The sequence below is a fragment of the Lynx rufus genome, unplaced genomic scaffold (genome assembly GCF_022079265.1).
Source record: "Lynx rufus isolate CCGP_SWC_20201006 ecotype Redwood Valley unplaced genomic scaffold, mLynRuf1.p SCAF_17, whole genome shotgun sequence".
NCBI classification, from domain to species: Eukaryota; Metazoa; Chordata; class Mammalia; order Carnivora; family Felidae; genus Lynx; species Lynx rufus.
Window position 1 is genome coordinate 48,293,584 of NW_025814831.1, and position 15,660 is coordinate 48,309,243.

Genomic DNA, 15,660 nt, shown 5'->3' on the forward strand with positions numbered 1-15,660 from the left:
TTTACAGATGACCTGATACCATATATAGAAAACCCTAAAAACTCTACCAAAAAAAACTATTGGAACTGATAAATGAATTCAATAAAGTTGGAGGATACAAAGTTAATATTCAGAAATCTTTTATGTTTCTAAATACTAATTATGAACTAGCAGAAAGAGAAATTAAGCAAACAATCCATTTACATCTGCATCCAAAAAAAAAATACATAGGGATAAATTTAACCAAGGAGGTAAAAGACCTGTACTCTGAAGACACTGATGAAAGAAATTGAAGACAACAAATGTAAAGATATAACATGCTCATGGACTGGAGGAATTAATACTGTTAATATGGCCATACTACCCAAAGCAATCTACAGATTCAATGCAGTCCGGATCAAAATACCAATAGTATTTTCACAGAACTAGAACAAATAATCCTAAAATCTGTATGGAACCACAAAAGACAGCCAAAGCAATCTTGAGAAAGAAAAATGAAGCTGGAGATATCACAATGTCAGGTTTCAAACAATATTACAAAGCTATATTAGAATGATACTGGTACAAAAACAGACACATGGATCAATGGAACAGAAGACAGAGCCCAAAAATAAACCCACTCATATAGTGAATTAATCTACAGCAAATGAAGCCAGAATATACAATGGGAAAAAGACAGTTTCTTCAATAAATTTTGTTAGGAAAACTAGATAGCTACATACCAGAGAATGAAACTGGATCACTTTCTTATACCATACACAAAAATAAACTCAAAATGGATTAAAGACCTAAATGTATAAAACTCCTAAATGAAAGCATAGGCAGAGGCATCTGGGTGGCTCAGTCAGTTAAGTGTCTGACTTCAGCTCAGGTCATAATCTCATGGTTTGTGGGTTTGAGCCCCACACCAGACTCTGTGCTGACAGCTCAGAGCCTGGAGCCTGTTTTGGATTCTGTGTCTCCCTCTCTTCTCTGCCCCTCTCCTGCTAGTGCATGCACATGGTCTCTCTCTCAAAAACAAACTTAAAAAAAAAAAGCATAGGCAGTAAACTCTTGGACATCAGCCTTAGCAGTATTTTTCTAGATGTCTCTCCAGGCAAGGGAAACAAAAGTAAAATGAACAGTTGTAACAATATCAACCTAAAAAGCTTTTGCACAGCAAAAGAAACTATCAACAAATGAAAAGGGAACCTAATGAATGAGAGAAGATATTTGTAATGATATTGTAAATGATATATCTGATCAGGGGTTAATATCTAAAATATATAATGAACACATATATCTCAACACCAAGAAAACAAATAATCCAATTTAAAATGGGCAGAGGGCCTAATTAGACATTTTTCCAGATAAGACATACAAATGGCCAACAGACACATGAAAAAACGGTCAACGTTACTAATCATCAGGGAAATGCAAATCAAAACCACAATGAGATCTCACCTCATACTAGTCAGAATGGCTAGTATCAAAAAGACAAAAAATAGCATTGGCAAGGATGTGGAAAAAAGCAAACCCTTGTTCACTGTTGGTGAGAATGTAAATTGGTACAGCCACTGTGGAAAACAGTGTAGAGATTCCTCAAGAGATTAAAAATAAAATACCATGTGATTTAGTAATTTCAGTTCTGAGTATTTACCCAAAGAAATTGCAAACACTAATTTGAAAAGATATGTGCACCCCTATGTTTACTGCAGCATTATTTACATTATTTACATTATTTACAATAGCAAAGATATGGATGCAACCCAAGTGTCCATAGATAGATAAAGAAGTTGTGATATTTATACACAATGGAATATTGCTCATCCATAAAAAAGAATGAAATCTTGCCATTTGTGACAACGTGAATGGACCTAGAGTGATGCTAAATGAAATAAGAGAGAGGAACACAAATACTGTGTGATATCACTTATATGTAGAATCTAAAAAACATAACAGACACAGAACTGGTTGTCAGAGGGGAGGGGATTGGAGGAGGAATGGACAAAAGACACAAAGCGCATTAAGAGGTACAGACTTTCAGTTATAAAATAAGTCATGGGGATGAAAAGTACATCATAGGGAATGTAGTTAATATTCTAATTTTCTATGGTGACAGATGGTAACTAGATGTATGGTGATCATTTCATAATATATACGAATGTCAAATCATTCTGTTGTAACCTGAAACTAATATTGTATGTCAACAGTACTTCAATTAAAAAAAATAAGTAAAAAAGGTGGTGATGTTCAAAGGTACAGAAACCTGAGCTCATTATCCAACCTCCTTGATTACTAATGGTGTGGCTCTAGGCAAGTCTTTGTTTCCTCCTCTGCAACTGTAAAATGAGATTAATAGTTCCTACTCTAGGTCACATAATTATTTTAAAAATCAAGTAAAAGTAATGTACATAAAAATACTTTGTAAGGTGTAAAATCTGAAGTATTACCATTATTCTTAAAGAGATCCTTTCATTCAAGGAACGTCAGTAGGGCTTCGATTCCTCAACTCAAAATTACCAAGAGGAAAGAACCAGAATTATTTTCTTTTTAGTTTCCTGAGACTGGTGTATCTTCCATTGTAATTTTGTTAATGCCTTTGCCAAGTCACTCTTTGATTTCCATTATTTCTTTATATCAGTGTTCCTATTCTTAAATTATTCCTGCAGCCTCTGCAGCAGGAAAGAAGCAAACTGAGTAGTACTTTGGTGTATTGGGTCTTGTCTTCTGTGCTAACAGGACCTGCTGTCGTCACTCTTTGAGAGACAGATCTGAGATTGGGGTGTTATAGCTACTCCCAGAAAAGCCTGAATCTGTAATGCAATGCCATGTGTGTCTGCTTTACTACGCTTGTTGCACATCTTAATCTCTGTAAAATTGTGACAACTTGCTGTTCTTATTTGAGATTTCCATTTAACCTTCTTCAAGTCCGTTGGCCTTTTTAGGTCTTGATTTTCTCATCTATAAAATTGGGATAAAAATTATACTTACGTCACAGGATTGTAAAGATTAAAAGAATAATGTTGGGCACACAGTAAAGGCTCAATAAACGTTAACTATTATCATTACTGATTTGATAAAACATTTATTCATACATGATGAGAGTACAGTTTTACTTGGAATTGAAACCATTGGGACCTTTGTAGAGTTTTCTTAGCAAATAAGTAGCAGAATTGAAATGCCTACTACAGGCATTTTGCCATCATGTCAGACCACTAGGCTGCAGTGTTTACCTTACCTAGAAATAAATATGCTAAGTATTTGTTATGTTTCAAGTTGGACTTTCCTTAAAGATAACAATGTCTTTAATAAACATACTTTATCTGCATTTTGCAAACAACAAACATTCTTACCTCTTACCTATTCCTTATATTGAAGAAAATATTTTAAATGTTGGTCACTTTTGAATCTGCTAACCTCACAACAGTAATTTTAAATATCAACTACAGGTGTAGCCTAAATTTAATAACCTGCCTATATACCATGTACTAGGATTTCATATAATTGAGTCTGCATGAGGAAATTATATATCAAGTATAGAGAAACTGCATATGTATTTATGCAAATTTTTCTTGGAGCTTTTAATCCGCCTCTGGAAATTTAAATTTATATGAATTTCCTAAGCTTTTAAAGTATTTATTTCATTTATGAGACATGCTCAAGTTTGTATTTTATCAACATTATTTTTTTTCATGTTAACAGTATAGAGATTCTTTCACTGGAATTTATTTTTTAAAGGTTTACTTGCACATTTCCTTATTTCTCAAAATATTATTTTAAATGGGCAACTACACTCTAATTTTTTTCTGGTAAAGTATGTCTACTAAATGGAGAAGAGTTAGCGAATTTACTTATATGTTATCAGATTAAATCAGTTTTTCTCTTCTGACCAATGTTTTAAAATAATGTTCAAATTCACTACCATGAAACCTATCTAAGACACTATCCAATCACTGTCTCTTTATAGTACAATTGATTCTATCACAATTTTTAAGTATTCCTGTCTATAGTTATTTTTGTAAAATGAACTTGTTTTCATAAAGTGTATGGAAACTAAATCAAAAGCTTCAAAAACATCTATAGATGGATACTTGGGTTGCATCCATATCTTCACTATTGTAAATAATGCTGCAATAAACACAGGGTGCATGTATCTTTTCAAATTAGTATAAATACTAGTACCGGAATTATTGGATCATATGGTATTTCCATTTTTATTTATTTTTTTATTTTTTATTTTTTTTATTTTTAATTTTTTTTATTTTTTAAAATTTATGTCCAAATTAGCATATAGAGAAACAATGATTTCAGGAGTAGATTCCTTAATACCCCTTACCCATTTGGCCATCCCCCCTCCCACAACCCCTCCAGTAACCCTCAGTTTGTTCTCCATATTTATGAGTCTCTTCTGTTGTGTCCCCCTCCCTGTTTTTATATTATTTTTGTTTCCCTTCCCTTATGTTCATCTGTTTCTGTCTCTTAAAGTCCTCATATGAGTGAAGTCATATGATTTTTGTCTTTCTCTGACTAATTTCACTTAGTATGATACCGAGTTCCATCCACATAGTTGCAAATGGCAGGATTTCATTCTTTTTGATTGCCGAGTAATACTCCATTGTATATATGTATGTGTGTGTGTGTGTGTGTGTGTGTGTGTGTGTGTATATATATATATATACACATTTTCTTTATCCATTTGTCCATCAATGGACATTTGGGCTCTTTCCATACTTTGGCTATTGTTGATAGTGCTGCTATAAACGTGGGGGTGCATGTGTCCCTTTGAAACAGCACACCTGTATCCCATGGATAAATGCCTAGTAGTGCAATTGCTGGATCGTAGGGTAGTTCTATTTTTAGTTTTTTGAGGAACCTCCATACTGTTTTCCAGAGTGGCTGCACGAGCTTGCATTCCCACCAACAGTACAAAAGAGATCCTCTCTCCACATCCTCGCCAACATCTATTGTTGCCTGAGTTGTTCATGTGAGCCATTCTGACAGGTGTAAGGTGGTATCTCCTTGTGGTTTTCATTTGTGTTTCCCTGATGATGAGTGATGTTGAGCATTTTTTCATGTGTCGGTTGGCCATCTGGATGTTTTCCTTGGAGAAGTGTCTGTTCATGTCTTTTGCCCGTTTCTTCACTGGATTATTTGTTTTTTGGGTGTTGAGTTTGATAAGTTCTTTATAGATTCTGGATACTAACCCTTTATCTGAAATGTCATTTGCAAATAGCTTCTCCCATTCTGTCGGTTGCCTTTTAGTTTTGCTGATTGTTTCCTTTGCTTTTAATAAAAAGCAGAAGCTTTTTATTTTGATGAGGTCCCAGTAGTTCATTTTTGCTTTTGTTTCCCTTGCCTCCGGAGACGTATTGAGTAAGAAGTTGCTGCAGCCAAGATCAAAGAGGTTTTTGCCTGCTTTCTCCTCAACGATTTTGATGGCTTCCTGTCTTACATTGAGGTCTTTCATCCATTTTGAGTTTATTTTTGTGTAGGTGTAAGAAAGTTGTCCAGGTTCATTCTTTTGCATGTTGCTGTCCAGTTTTCCCAGCACCACTGTCTTTATTCCATTGGATATTCTTTCCTGCTTTGTAAAAGATTAGTTGGCCATACATTTGTGGGTCCATTTCTAGGTTCTCTATTCTGTTCCATTGATCTGAGTGTCTGTTCTTGTGCCATCCATTTAAATTTTTTGAGATGTTTTCCAATGTTTTCCACATTGGCTGAACCAGTTTACATTCCCACCAATACTCCACAAGGGTTCTTTTTTTTCCACATGCTCACCAACATGGATGGACTTAAAGGGTATTGCACTAAGGGAAATAAGTCAGAGAAAGACAAATACCATATGATTCCACTTCTATGTGGAATCTGAAGAACAAAACTAATGAACAAGGAAAAAGCCTAGACGTATAACTACAGAGAACAAACTGATGGTTGCCTGAGAGGAAGGGTAAAGGGGGATGGGAAAAGACAGGTGAAGGTAAGTGGGAGATACAGGCTTCCAGCTATGGAATGAATAAGTCATGGGGATGGAAAGGTATAGCATAGGGAATATAGTCAATGCTATTTTAATGGAATTACGTGGTGAGAGATGGTAACTACACTTATGGTGAGTGTAGCATAACATAAAAATTTATTGAATCAATATGTTACACACCTGAACGTAATGTAACTGTGTGTGTCAAATACACTGAAATTTAAGAAAAAAAAGTTTCAAAAACGAAATGCTTTAAAATGTAAAGGAATACTTGTCTAAACAATAAATGTGTTCCCAAAAAAATTTTCTGTAATGATTCATAAGAAATAGTTGCAGGGGAACTTCTTGGGAAAATGACAAGAAGAAGATCCTAAATTTACCTCATCCCATGGATACAACTAGATAACACCCACATCAATGTAAAAACCCAGAAAATGACTCAAAAACTGTCAGAATAGACTCTTCACAGCTAATTGTAGACAAGGGGCGGCAAAGAAGGTATAAAGGGCAGAGACATGGTGGGGAGCTAAAGAGACCCACAAGACTATCCTCAGGAGAGAGACACCCTGCAGGCTCACAGAGGAAAGAGAAACAGACCATCACACAAAACACTACAGTCATGGGAAACCCACATGGGGAAGACAAACCCCCACATTTTGGCTTTGAAAACCAGAGAAGCCTAATTTTATAAGTTCTTACAACCAGCAGGGCTTAACACTTAGAATGTTAAAATTTAGTGGGTTCTCTGGGAGAACTTGGAGGGTGGAGTCCCCACCCTTAAAGAGCATAATAAACAGCCAAACAGAGATACAGAATATAAGAAGCAGTTTGAAAAACACTTGGGGTATATCAGAAGGAGATTTATTTACTAATGTCAGTGTGTGCTGGGGGTGGCAGGGATCTCTAGGAGACTTCTCTAGGAAGCAAAAGGAGCTGGCAGGCACCACTTCCCTCCCCTGCCCGCCCCCCAGCCTAGATACATGACACCTGGGGGAACAGCTCAGTGCCAACACTCTCCACCTAACTTACTAATCCTCCTTTGCATTCTCCAGTGGACATGCCCCTCCAACATGCCTTTGGCTGGAGCCTATCCAAAGTGGTGCTACAAGCATGGCAGTGTACCAGCAGCTGTGACAGGGACCAGCACCACTTCAAAGTGGTCCAGCTGGTCTTGGAGAGAGAAGAAGATAACCACAAACACCAGTCCAAATGCAGCCCCAGCAGTGGGCTGGGGGAAACCAGTTGGTCATACTGCAGGCCCCACCCACCAACAGAAGCTCCTCAGGGACAACACAGGGAAAGTGCCCTGTGCTACTGCATCTCTGGCAAATACCTGTTCTGGCTCAGCTGAAGCCCAAGGTGGCCCCAGACTGGCCCACTAACAACACAGGGATTGCCCTGTCCACAGCAGGCAGAGTCATTGCAGACAACTGCACTGAAGCAAAAGTGGCTCAACTACAATAGTCAGGCACAACAACAACATTCATGAAGCACCAGGTTCTGGTGAACAGGGGACCCCGAAATCCAGGGCACTACAGTACCTCTTCTTCACAAGGCCACTATTTTCAAAAGCAGGAGACATACCTGACTTTCCTAACACAATGAAACAGAGTTCAAAAAAATGAGACAGAAGAATATGTCCCAAATGAAAGAACAGAACAAAAATCACAGCAAGAGAGCTAAACAAAGTGGAAATAAGTCATATGCCTCACAGAGAATTTAAAGTAATGGTCATAAAGATACTTGCTAGACTTGAAAAGAGTGGAGGACTTCAGTGAGACCTTTAACAAAGATCTACAAAACAAAAAAGAATCAATCAGAGATTAACTCAATAGCAAAGTAAAAATACACTAGATGGAATAAACAGAAGACTAGAAGAAGCAGAAGAATGGATTGGCAACTTGCAGGAAAGCAATTAAGCTGAAAGAAAAAATAATGAAAAATGAAAATAGACATAAGGAACTCAGTGACACCATCAAGTGTAATAACATTTGCATTATAGGGATCTCAGAAAGAGAAGAGAGAGAAAAGCAGGCAGAAAATCTATGTGAAGAAATAACAGCTGAAAACTTCCCAAACCTGGGAAAAGAAACAAATCTCTAGATCCAGGAGGCACAGAGAGCCCCCAACAAAATCAACCTAAGGAGGTCTGCACCAAGACACGTAATTAAAATGGCAAAAAGTACTGGTTGAGAATTTTAAAAGCAGCAAGAGAAAAGAAAACAGTTACTACAAGGGAAATCGCATAAGGCTGTCAGATTTTTCAGCAGGAATTTTGCAGGCTGCAAGAGAGTGGCATGATATATTCAAAGTGCTGAAAGGAAAATATCTGGTGCCAAGAATATCTAGTGAAGCTGTCATTTAGAGTAGAATGAGAGGGGGTGCCTGGGTGGCTCAGTCAGTTAAGCATCCGACTTCAGCTTGGGTCATGATCTCACAGTTTGTGGGTTCGAGTCCCACCTCGGGCTCTGTGCTGAGAGCTCAGAGCCTAGAGCCTACTTCAGATTCTGTCTCCCTCTCTCTCTGCCCCTCCTCCACTCACCGTCTCTTTCTGTCTCAAAAAATGAATAAAAACATTAAAACATATTTTTAGAATAGAAGGAGAGTTTCCCAGACAAACAAAAGTTAAAAGAATTTGTGACCATTAAAATAGCCCTATGAAAAATATTAAACAGGACTCTTTGGGTGGAAAGGAAAGCCCATGAGCAGGAGTAAGAAAAGTAGGAAGCACAAAAGAAGTAAAATTAAGTTTATATGTAAAGATCAGGAGATTCACAAAATAAAAGGATGTGAAGTATGACATCATATACTTAAAACATGGGTGGGGAAGAGTAAAGGATGGGTTCAAACTAAATATAGACTTAATATAGACTACTATATGCATAAGATGTTACATATATATACCTAATGGTAACAACAGGTCAAACACTAGTAACAGATATGCAAAAAAAGAGAGACAGAGACAGAGAGAGAAGGGAATCCAAGTATATCACTAAAGAAACCCAGTAAATCATGAGAGAATAAAGCAAGAGAATAAAGGAACAAAGAACTACTAAAACAACCATAAAACAAGTATCAAATGGCAATAAATGCAACCTATGAATAATTACCTTGAATGTAAATGGACTAAATGCTACATTCAAAAGGACAGAGGGAACGGATTAAAAAAAGCAAGACCCATCTATATGCTACCTATAAGAGACTCATTTCAAACCTAAAGACACATGGAGATTGAAAGTGAACTGACAGAAAAGCATTTATCATGCAAATGGAAGTGAAAAGAAAGCCAGGGTAGCAATAGGCATATAATACAAAATAGACTTTAAAACAGATTATAACAACAGACCAAAAAAAGGACACTATATATTCATAAAAAAAAAAACAATCCAAGAAGATATAAACAATGACAAATATTTATACATCAACATGGGAGCACCCAAATACATAAAGCAGCTAGTAACAAACATAAAGGAAGTAATTGAGAGTAATACAATAATAGTAGGGAACTTTAACACCTCACTTACATCAATGGATAGATCACCCAAACAGAAAATCAACAAGGAAACATTGGCTTTGGATGACACATTGGACCAGATGGATCTAACCGATATTCAGAACATTCTATCCTAAAACAGCAGAATTCACATTCTCTTCAAGTGCACATGAAACATTCTCCAGAATAGAGCACATATTAGGCCACACAACAAGTCTCAATAAATTAAAAAAGACTGAAGTCATAATACTATGTGTCTATTCTGACCACAACTCTATGAACCTAGAAGTCAGTTACAAGAAAAAATATGGAAGAAGACAACTACCAGGAGGTTAAGTAACATGCTATTAAACAATGAATGGGCCAACCAAGAAATCAAAAAGGAAATAAATACAGAGAGAATGGAAATAAATATAGACAGACAACGAAAATGAAAACATAATGGTCCAGAATCTTTGGGATGCAGCAAAAGTTGTTCTAAAAGGGAAGTTTAGAGCAATACAGGCCCACCTCAAGAAGCAAGAAAAATCTCAAACTAATCTTTCACCTAAAGAAACTAGAAAAAGAACAAACAAAACCCAAAACCAGTAGAAGGAAGGAAATAATAAAGATCAGAGCCCATATAAAGTACAGAAAAGCTAAAAAAAAAAAAAAAAAAAATCAGTGAAACCAGGAGCTAGTTCTTTGAAAAGATCAACAAAATTGATAAACCTTTAGCCAGATCATGGGAGGAAAAAGAAAGTGAGAGGACTCAAACACATAAAATCAGAAATGATAGAGGCAAAATAATAATCGACACCACAGAAATACAAAGGATTATAAGAGAATATTATGAAAAATCATATGCTATCAAATTGGACAACTTAGAAGAAATAGACAAATTCCTACACACCTAGAACCTCCCAGAACTGAATCAGGGAGAAACAGAAAAATTGAACAGACTGATTATCAGCAATGAAAATGAGTCAATAATCAAAGACTCCCAACAAACAAAAATCCAGGACCAGACAGCTACACAGGTGAATTCTACCAAACATTTAAGGAAGTTAATACCTTGTTCTCAAAATATTCCAAAAAATAGAAGAGTAAGGAAAGCTTTCAAATTCATTCTAGGAGGCCAGCATTACCACGATATCAAAATCAGATAAAGACCCTACAAAAAGGAACTATAGGCCAAAGCTCTGATGAACATAGATACAAAAATCCTCAACAAAATATTAGCAAACAGAATTCAAAAATACATTAAGAAAATTACTCACCGTGATCAAGTGGGATTTATTCCTGGGATGCAAGGATGATTCAATATCCACAAATTATCATCATTGTGATGCATCACATCAACAAGACCAAGGATAAAAACCATATGATCACTTCAGTAGATGCAAAAAAAAAAAAAGCATTTCACAAATCATAACATGCATTCATGATAAAAAGTCTCAACAAAGTAAGTTTACAGGGAACATACCTCAACATAATAAAGTCTGTATATGAAAAACCTACAGTTAACATCATTGAACTCAGTGAAAAACTGAGAGCTTTTCCTCTAAGAGTAGGAAAAAGAAAGGATGTCCACTGTCACCTCTTTTATTCAGCATGGTACTAGAAGTCCTAACCACAGCAATGAGACAAAAAGAAATAAAAGGCATCCATATTGCTAAGGAAGAAGTAAATCTGTCACTATTTGTAGATGACATGATCCTATATGTAGAAAACCCTAAAGACTCCGTTAAAAAACTGATCAATGAATTCCATAAGGTTGCAAGATACAAAGTCAATATATTGAAATCCATTGCATTTCTGTACAGTAACAATGAAGTAGTAGAAAGAGATAGTAAGAAAACAATCCCGTTTAAAATTTCACCAAGAATAATAAAATACCTAGAAGTAAACTTAACCAAGGAGGTAAAAGAACTATACTATGAAAACTATAAAACATTGATGAAACAAAGACAACATAAACAAATGGAAAGATGTGCCATGCTTATGGGTTAGAAGAATTAGTATTGTTAAAATGTCCATACTACCCAAAGCAATCTTCAGATTTTAATGTAATCCCAAACCAAATAGCAATATCATTTTTCACAGAACTAGAACAGCCCTAAAATGTGTATGGAGCCAGAAAAAAAGACCCTGAAACAGCTAAAGCAATCTCGTGAAAGAATAAAATTGGAGGTATCACAATCCCACATTTCAAGATGTACTACAAAGCTGTGGTAACCACAACAGTATGGTACTGGCATAAAAATAGACACACAGACCAATGAAACAATAGATAGCCCAAAAATAAACCTGCAATCATGTGGTCAATTAATCTTTGACAAAGGAGGTGAGAATATGTAATGAGAAAAAGATAGTCTCTTCAACAATGGTGTTGGGAAATTGGACAGCTACATGCAAAAGAATGAAACTGGACTACTTTCTCACACCACACACAAAAACAAACTCGAAATGGATTAGGACTTAAATGTGACGCCTGAAACCATAAAAATTCTAAAAGAGAGCAAAGGGAATAACCTCTTTGACATTACCCATAGCAACATTTTTCTAATGTCTCCTAGGGCAAGGGAAACAAAAGCAAAAATAAACTATTGGGACCCACCAAAATAAAAAGCTTCTGCATAGCATAGGAAACAATCAACAAAACTAAAAGACAGTCTACTGAATGGGAGAAGACATTCACAAATGACATGCTGAGAAAGGGTTAATATCCAAAAAATATAAAGAACTTATGCAACTCAGCACCAAAAAACCAAATAATGCAATTAAAATATGGGCAGAAGACATGAACAGATAGTTCTCCAAAGAAGACATCCAGATGGTCAACAAACCCATGAAAAGATGCTCAACATCACTAATCATCAGAGAAATGCAAATCAAAACCATAATGAAATATCACACCTGTCAGGATGGCTAAAATGAAAAACACAAGAAACAACAAGTATTGATGAGGATGCAGAGAATCAGGAACCCTCATGCATTGTTGGGGGATTACAAACTGGAGCATCCCCTTTGGAAAACAGCATGGAGGGTCTCCAAAAAATTAAAAAAAAAATAGAAGACCGTATGATTCAGTAATTCCGCTATAGGGTATTTACCCATGAAATATGAAAATGCTAATTCAAAAAGATATATGCAGCATTTATATTTATTGCAGCATTATTTACAACAGCCAAACTATGGAAGCAAGCTGTTTATTGGTAGATAAATGGATAATTGAGGATGTGGTATATATATACACAATGGAATATTACTCAGCCATAAAGAAATAAGTCTTGCCATTTGCAACAGCATGGATGGACCTAGAAGTTATAATGCTAAATGAAATAAGTCAGAGAAAAACAAATACCATATGGCTTCACTCATATATGGCATTTAAAAAACGAAACAAATTGAAGAAAAAAAGAGACAAACCAAAAAACAGACTCTTAATTACAGAGAACAAACTGATGATTACCAGAGGGAAGGTGGGTGGAGGGATGGGTGAACTAGGTAAAGGGATTAAGAGTACACTTAGCAAGATGAGCCGAGAGTAATGTGTAGAATTGATGAATCACTATATTGTATACCTGAAACTAATAAAACACTATGTTATTTATACTGGAATTTTAAAAAATTTTCAGTTTTTTGGGATAAAGTTGGGTAAGGTGGGTAACAGGAGGCTTTTTCATTTTAATTTGTATCTGTATGTAATCTCATTACCACATTGCTTTTTTTTTTTTTTTTTTTAACCTCAACAAGGGTTAACTAGCAGGGAGATTCTGGACCTTATTTTTTTCTATTAATACTAACTTTTATTTAGAATAGAATAGTTTGCAAATATAATATAAAAAATGAAAATGGCTAGTAATGACAGATGTATCAAGTTTCTTAGACAATGACAAAATCTAGTTTTGTTTAGATAAGTAAAAACTGATAAAGCCTTTACTCTTACACATATATTTTTCAAAATAAAATATTTTGTGTATCTGTATGATGATGTTATTATTAACCTTTGGTTGTATCTTCCTTCCAGCAATTTTACCTGCTCAGGAATGGAAACCTCCTCTTCCTGCTTATGATTTTCTAAGTATGATGGATGCCGCAGCATCTCAACATCCCACAAGGAAAGAGCCTGAGTGTACAAAAGAAACTAACATGCAAAAGAATGATAAAAAACAACATGAAGATAAATCAACAATCAGAAAAGAACCAGTTGAAACACTGAGAATAAAGCATTGGAATAGAAGTAATTGGTTTAAAGAAGGAGACAAATCATTTAGGCATGACAATAAAGAATTGTGATGCTCAAAAGAGTTATGAGCTGGTTTCATAGGGTTGTGGAGAGCTTTACAAAGTCTTTGTAGCTTATTTGGTAGACTGAAGAATTTATTATAAATTAATACTAAATCACTTCCAGTCTCTAGGCCATTGTTGTCCAATGGAAATATAATGTGAGCCATATATGTAACTTAGAATTTTATAGTAGCACCTTTAAAAAAAGTAAAAGCAGATGAAATTAATTTTAATATTTCACCAAGTATACCCAAACTAGCTCAGTTAACATAAAAATTACGATATTTTTACATTCTTTTTTTCTGTCAAGTCTTCAAAATCCAGTGCGTATTTCACCCTCACTATACATCTCCCTTCTGATGTGACTAGTGACTGACTACTGTACTGGAAGTTCAGCTCTAGACAAAAACTGGTATAATTAATTTAACTTGGGTCTAGCCATGATATATTTTGAATTAGAATAAAAATTTAACTCTAGGTTAATCATAGTTGACTTCAGAGTGTTATCATACAGCTGGAAGTTGTATTTGCTTTGTTGTAGACATGATGTTAAAACCAGTGTTTTTAAACCAAGGAGTTTTGCCCCGAGGGGACATTTTGCAATGTCAGGAGACATTTTTGCTTGTGACTAAGGGTATTACTAGCATCTAGGGGTGGGTAGAGGCCACGGATGCTGCTAGATACCCTATCATGCATTGGACAGCCCCTCACAACAAAGAATTATCCTGCCCAAATATCAGTAGCGCCAAGGTTGAGTAATCGTGTTTGAAACTAACCTGTGGTAGAATGTTCTTATTCTGCTTAGTTATATTTGAAAAAAATCTTGGATATTAAAGATAAATACATATTAGGTGGTCTTATCCCAATTATATCTGAACACAACCATATCTTTTATTATAAATTCTTTTTTATATTTTTGAACAGTAATGAGATAACACTAAAAAGGACTCAGGATGAGATGTATACACACACACACACACACACACAATTATATACATTATAGTTATGTATGATAATCTATATAACATATTTATAATATATAAAAATGTATATAAGAGAATCTTAAAACCTCTTAATTCTACAAGTTATATTGCTAAGTTGAAGAGAATTTAAACATTCTGCTATCCTTTTCACAAAAAGGCTCCCCGATCTAAGCCATGTGTGAAATGTACCTTTGTAAGCTTTGGAAAAATCGATTGGTCTCCCTCATCTATATAATGGAGAGGAGAAGCCATAGAGCCTCATCTATATAATGAGAGGGAAAGATTAGCCAAAAAATTAATTTTTCATTCCAAAAGCACTTGTCAGGGTTATGTGTTTGTAGCAGTTTGTCTCATTTTTGCTTGGTGCATATTTTTGAGACATTTGTTGAGAACATCGTACTTTGCACTCCACTATATTTCTCCCTTTTAATACCTCCTTGGGGTATCTGGTTCTTGAAATTTTCTGCACATACAGTTTGCCTAGTACAATTGGGTTCATAAATAGAATCTTAAAAAGCAAAAATAGCTATATTTCATTGTAACATAGATCATTTGCTACTGTTAGCACCCCCTTCTTGATATTTTTCCTGTAGCATGTAATGGATATTATATCAGTTCATTCTCATTTGTTTTGATTTCTAACATGGGAGATATGAGAATGAACTCTAATTATAGTTGTAGCAATAAAATAACACTAGCCTAACCATTAGAAAATGCTAATTAACTATAAGCACACAGAAACATAAAATCGATTATTGTACCATACCCAATTTGACAGTTGTTGAGATGTTCTTTTAATAATTTCAAATAAAGTATCTAGATTTCAGGCTACCTATGTTCAAAAGCTTCCTTTGACCTCCGTCATGCCCTCTGTTGGACCTGTATCAATGGATACTGTATTATCAATTGACCTGTATTACCCTGTATCAATTGGGTTTCTTTGGTTGCAGGTAACAGAAACTTAAGCAAAATGG

General features: G+C 35.3%; 1 protein-coding gene across 2 annotated transcripts in view; it reads left to right on the forward strand.

Moving 5' to 3' along the window:
• Positions 1-14,684, forward strand: part of TXNDC16 (thioredoxin domain containing 16) — a 137,383-nt gene extending 122,699 nt beyond the window's left edge. The window contains exon 21 of one of the 2 annotated variants that reach the window (XM_047079652.1): positions 13,444-14,684. In XM_047079652.1, coding sequence (XP_046935608.1) covers positions 13,444-13,712 — 269 coding nt within the window. In that variant the 3' untranslated portion in view covers positions 13,713-14,684. Of the gene's footprint in view, positions 1-6,990; positions 7,910-13,443 lie in introns of those variants that run through there. The other variant, XM_047079651.1, reaches the window with a different exon arrangement.
• The last annotated feature ends 976 nt before the right edge of the window (positions 14,685-15,660 follow it).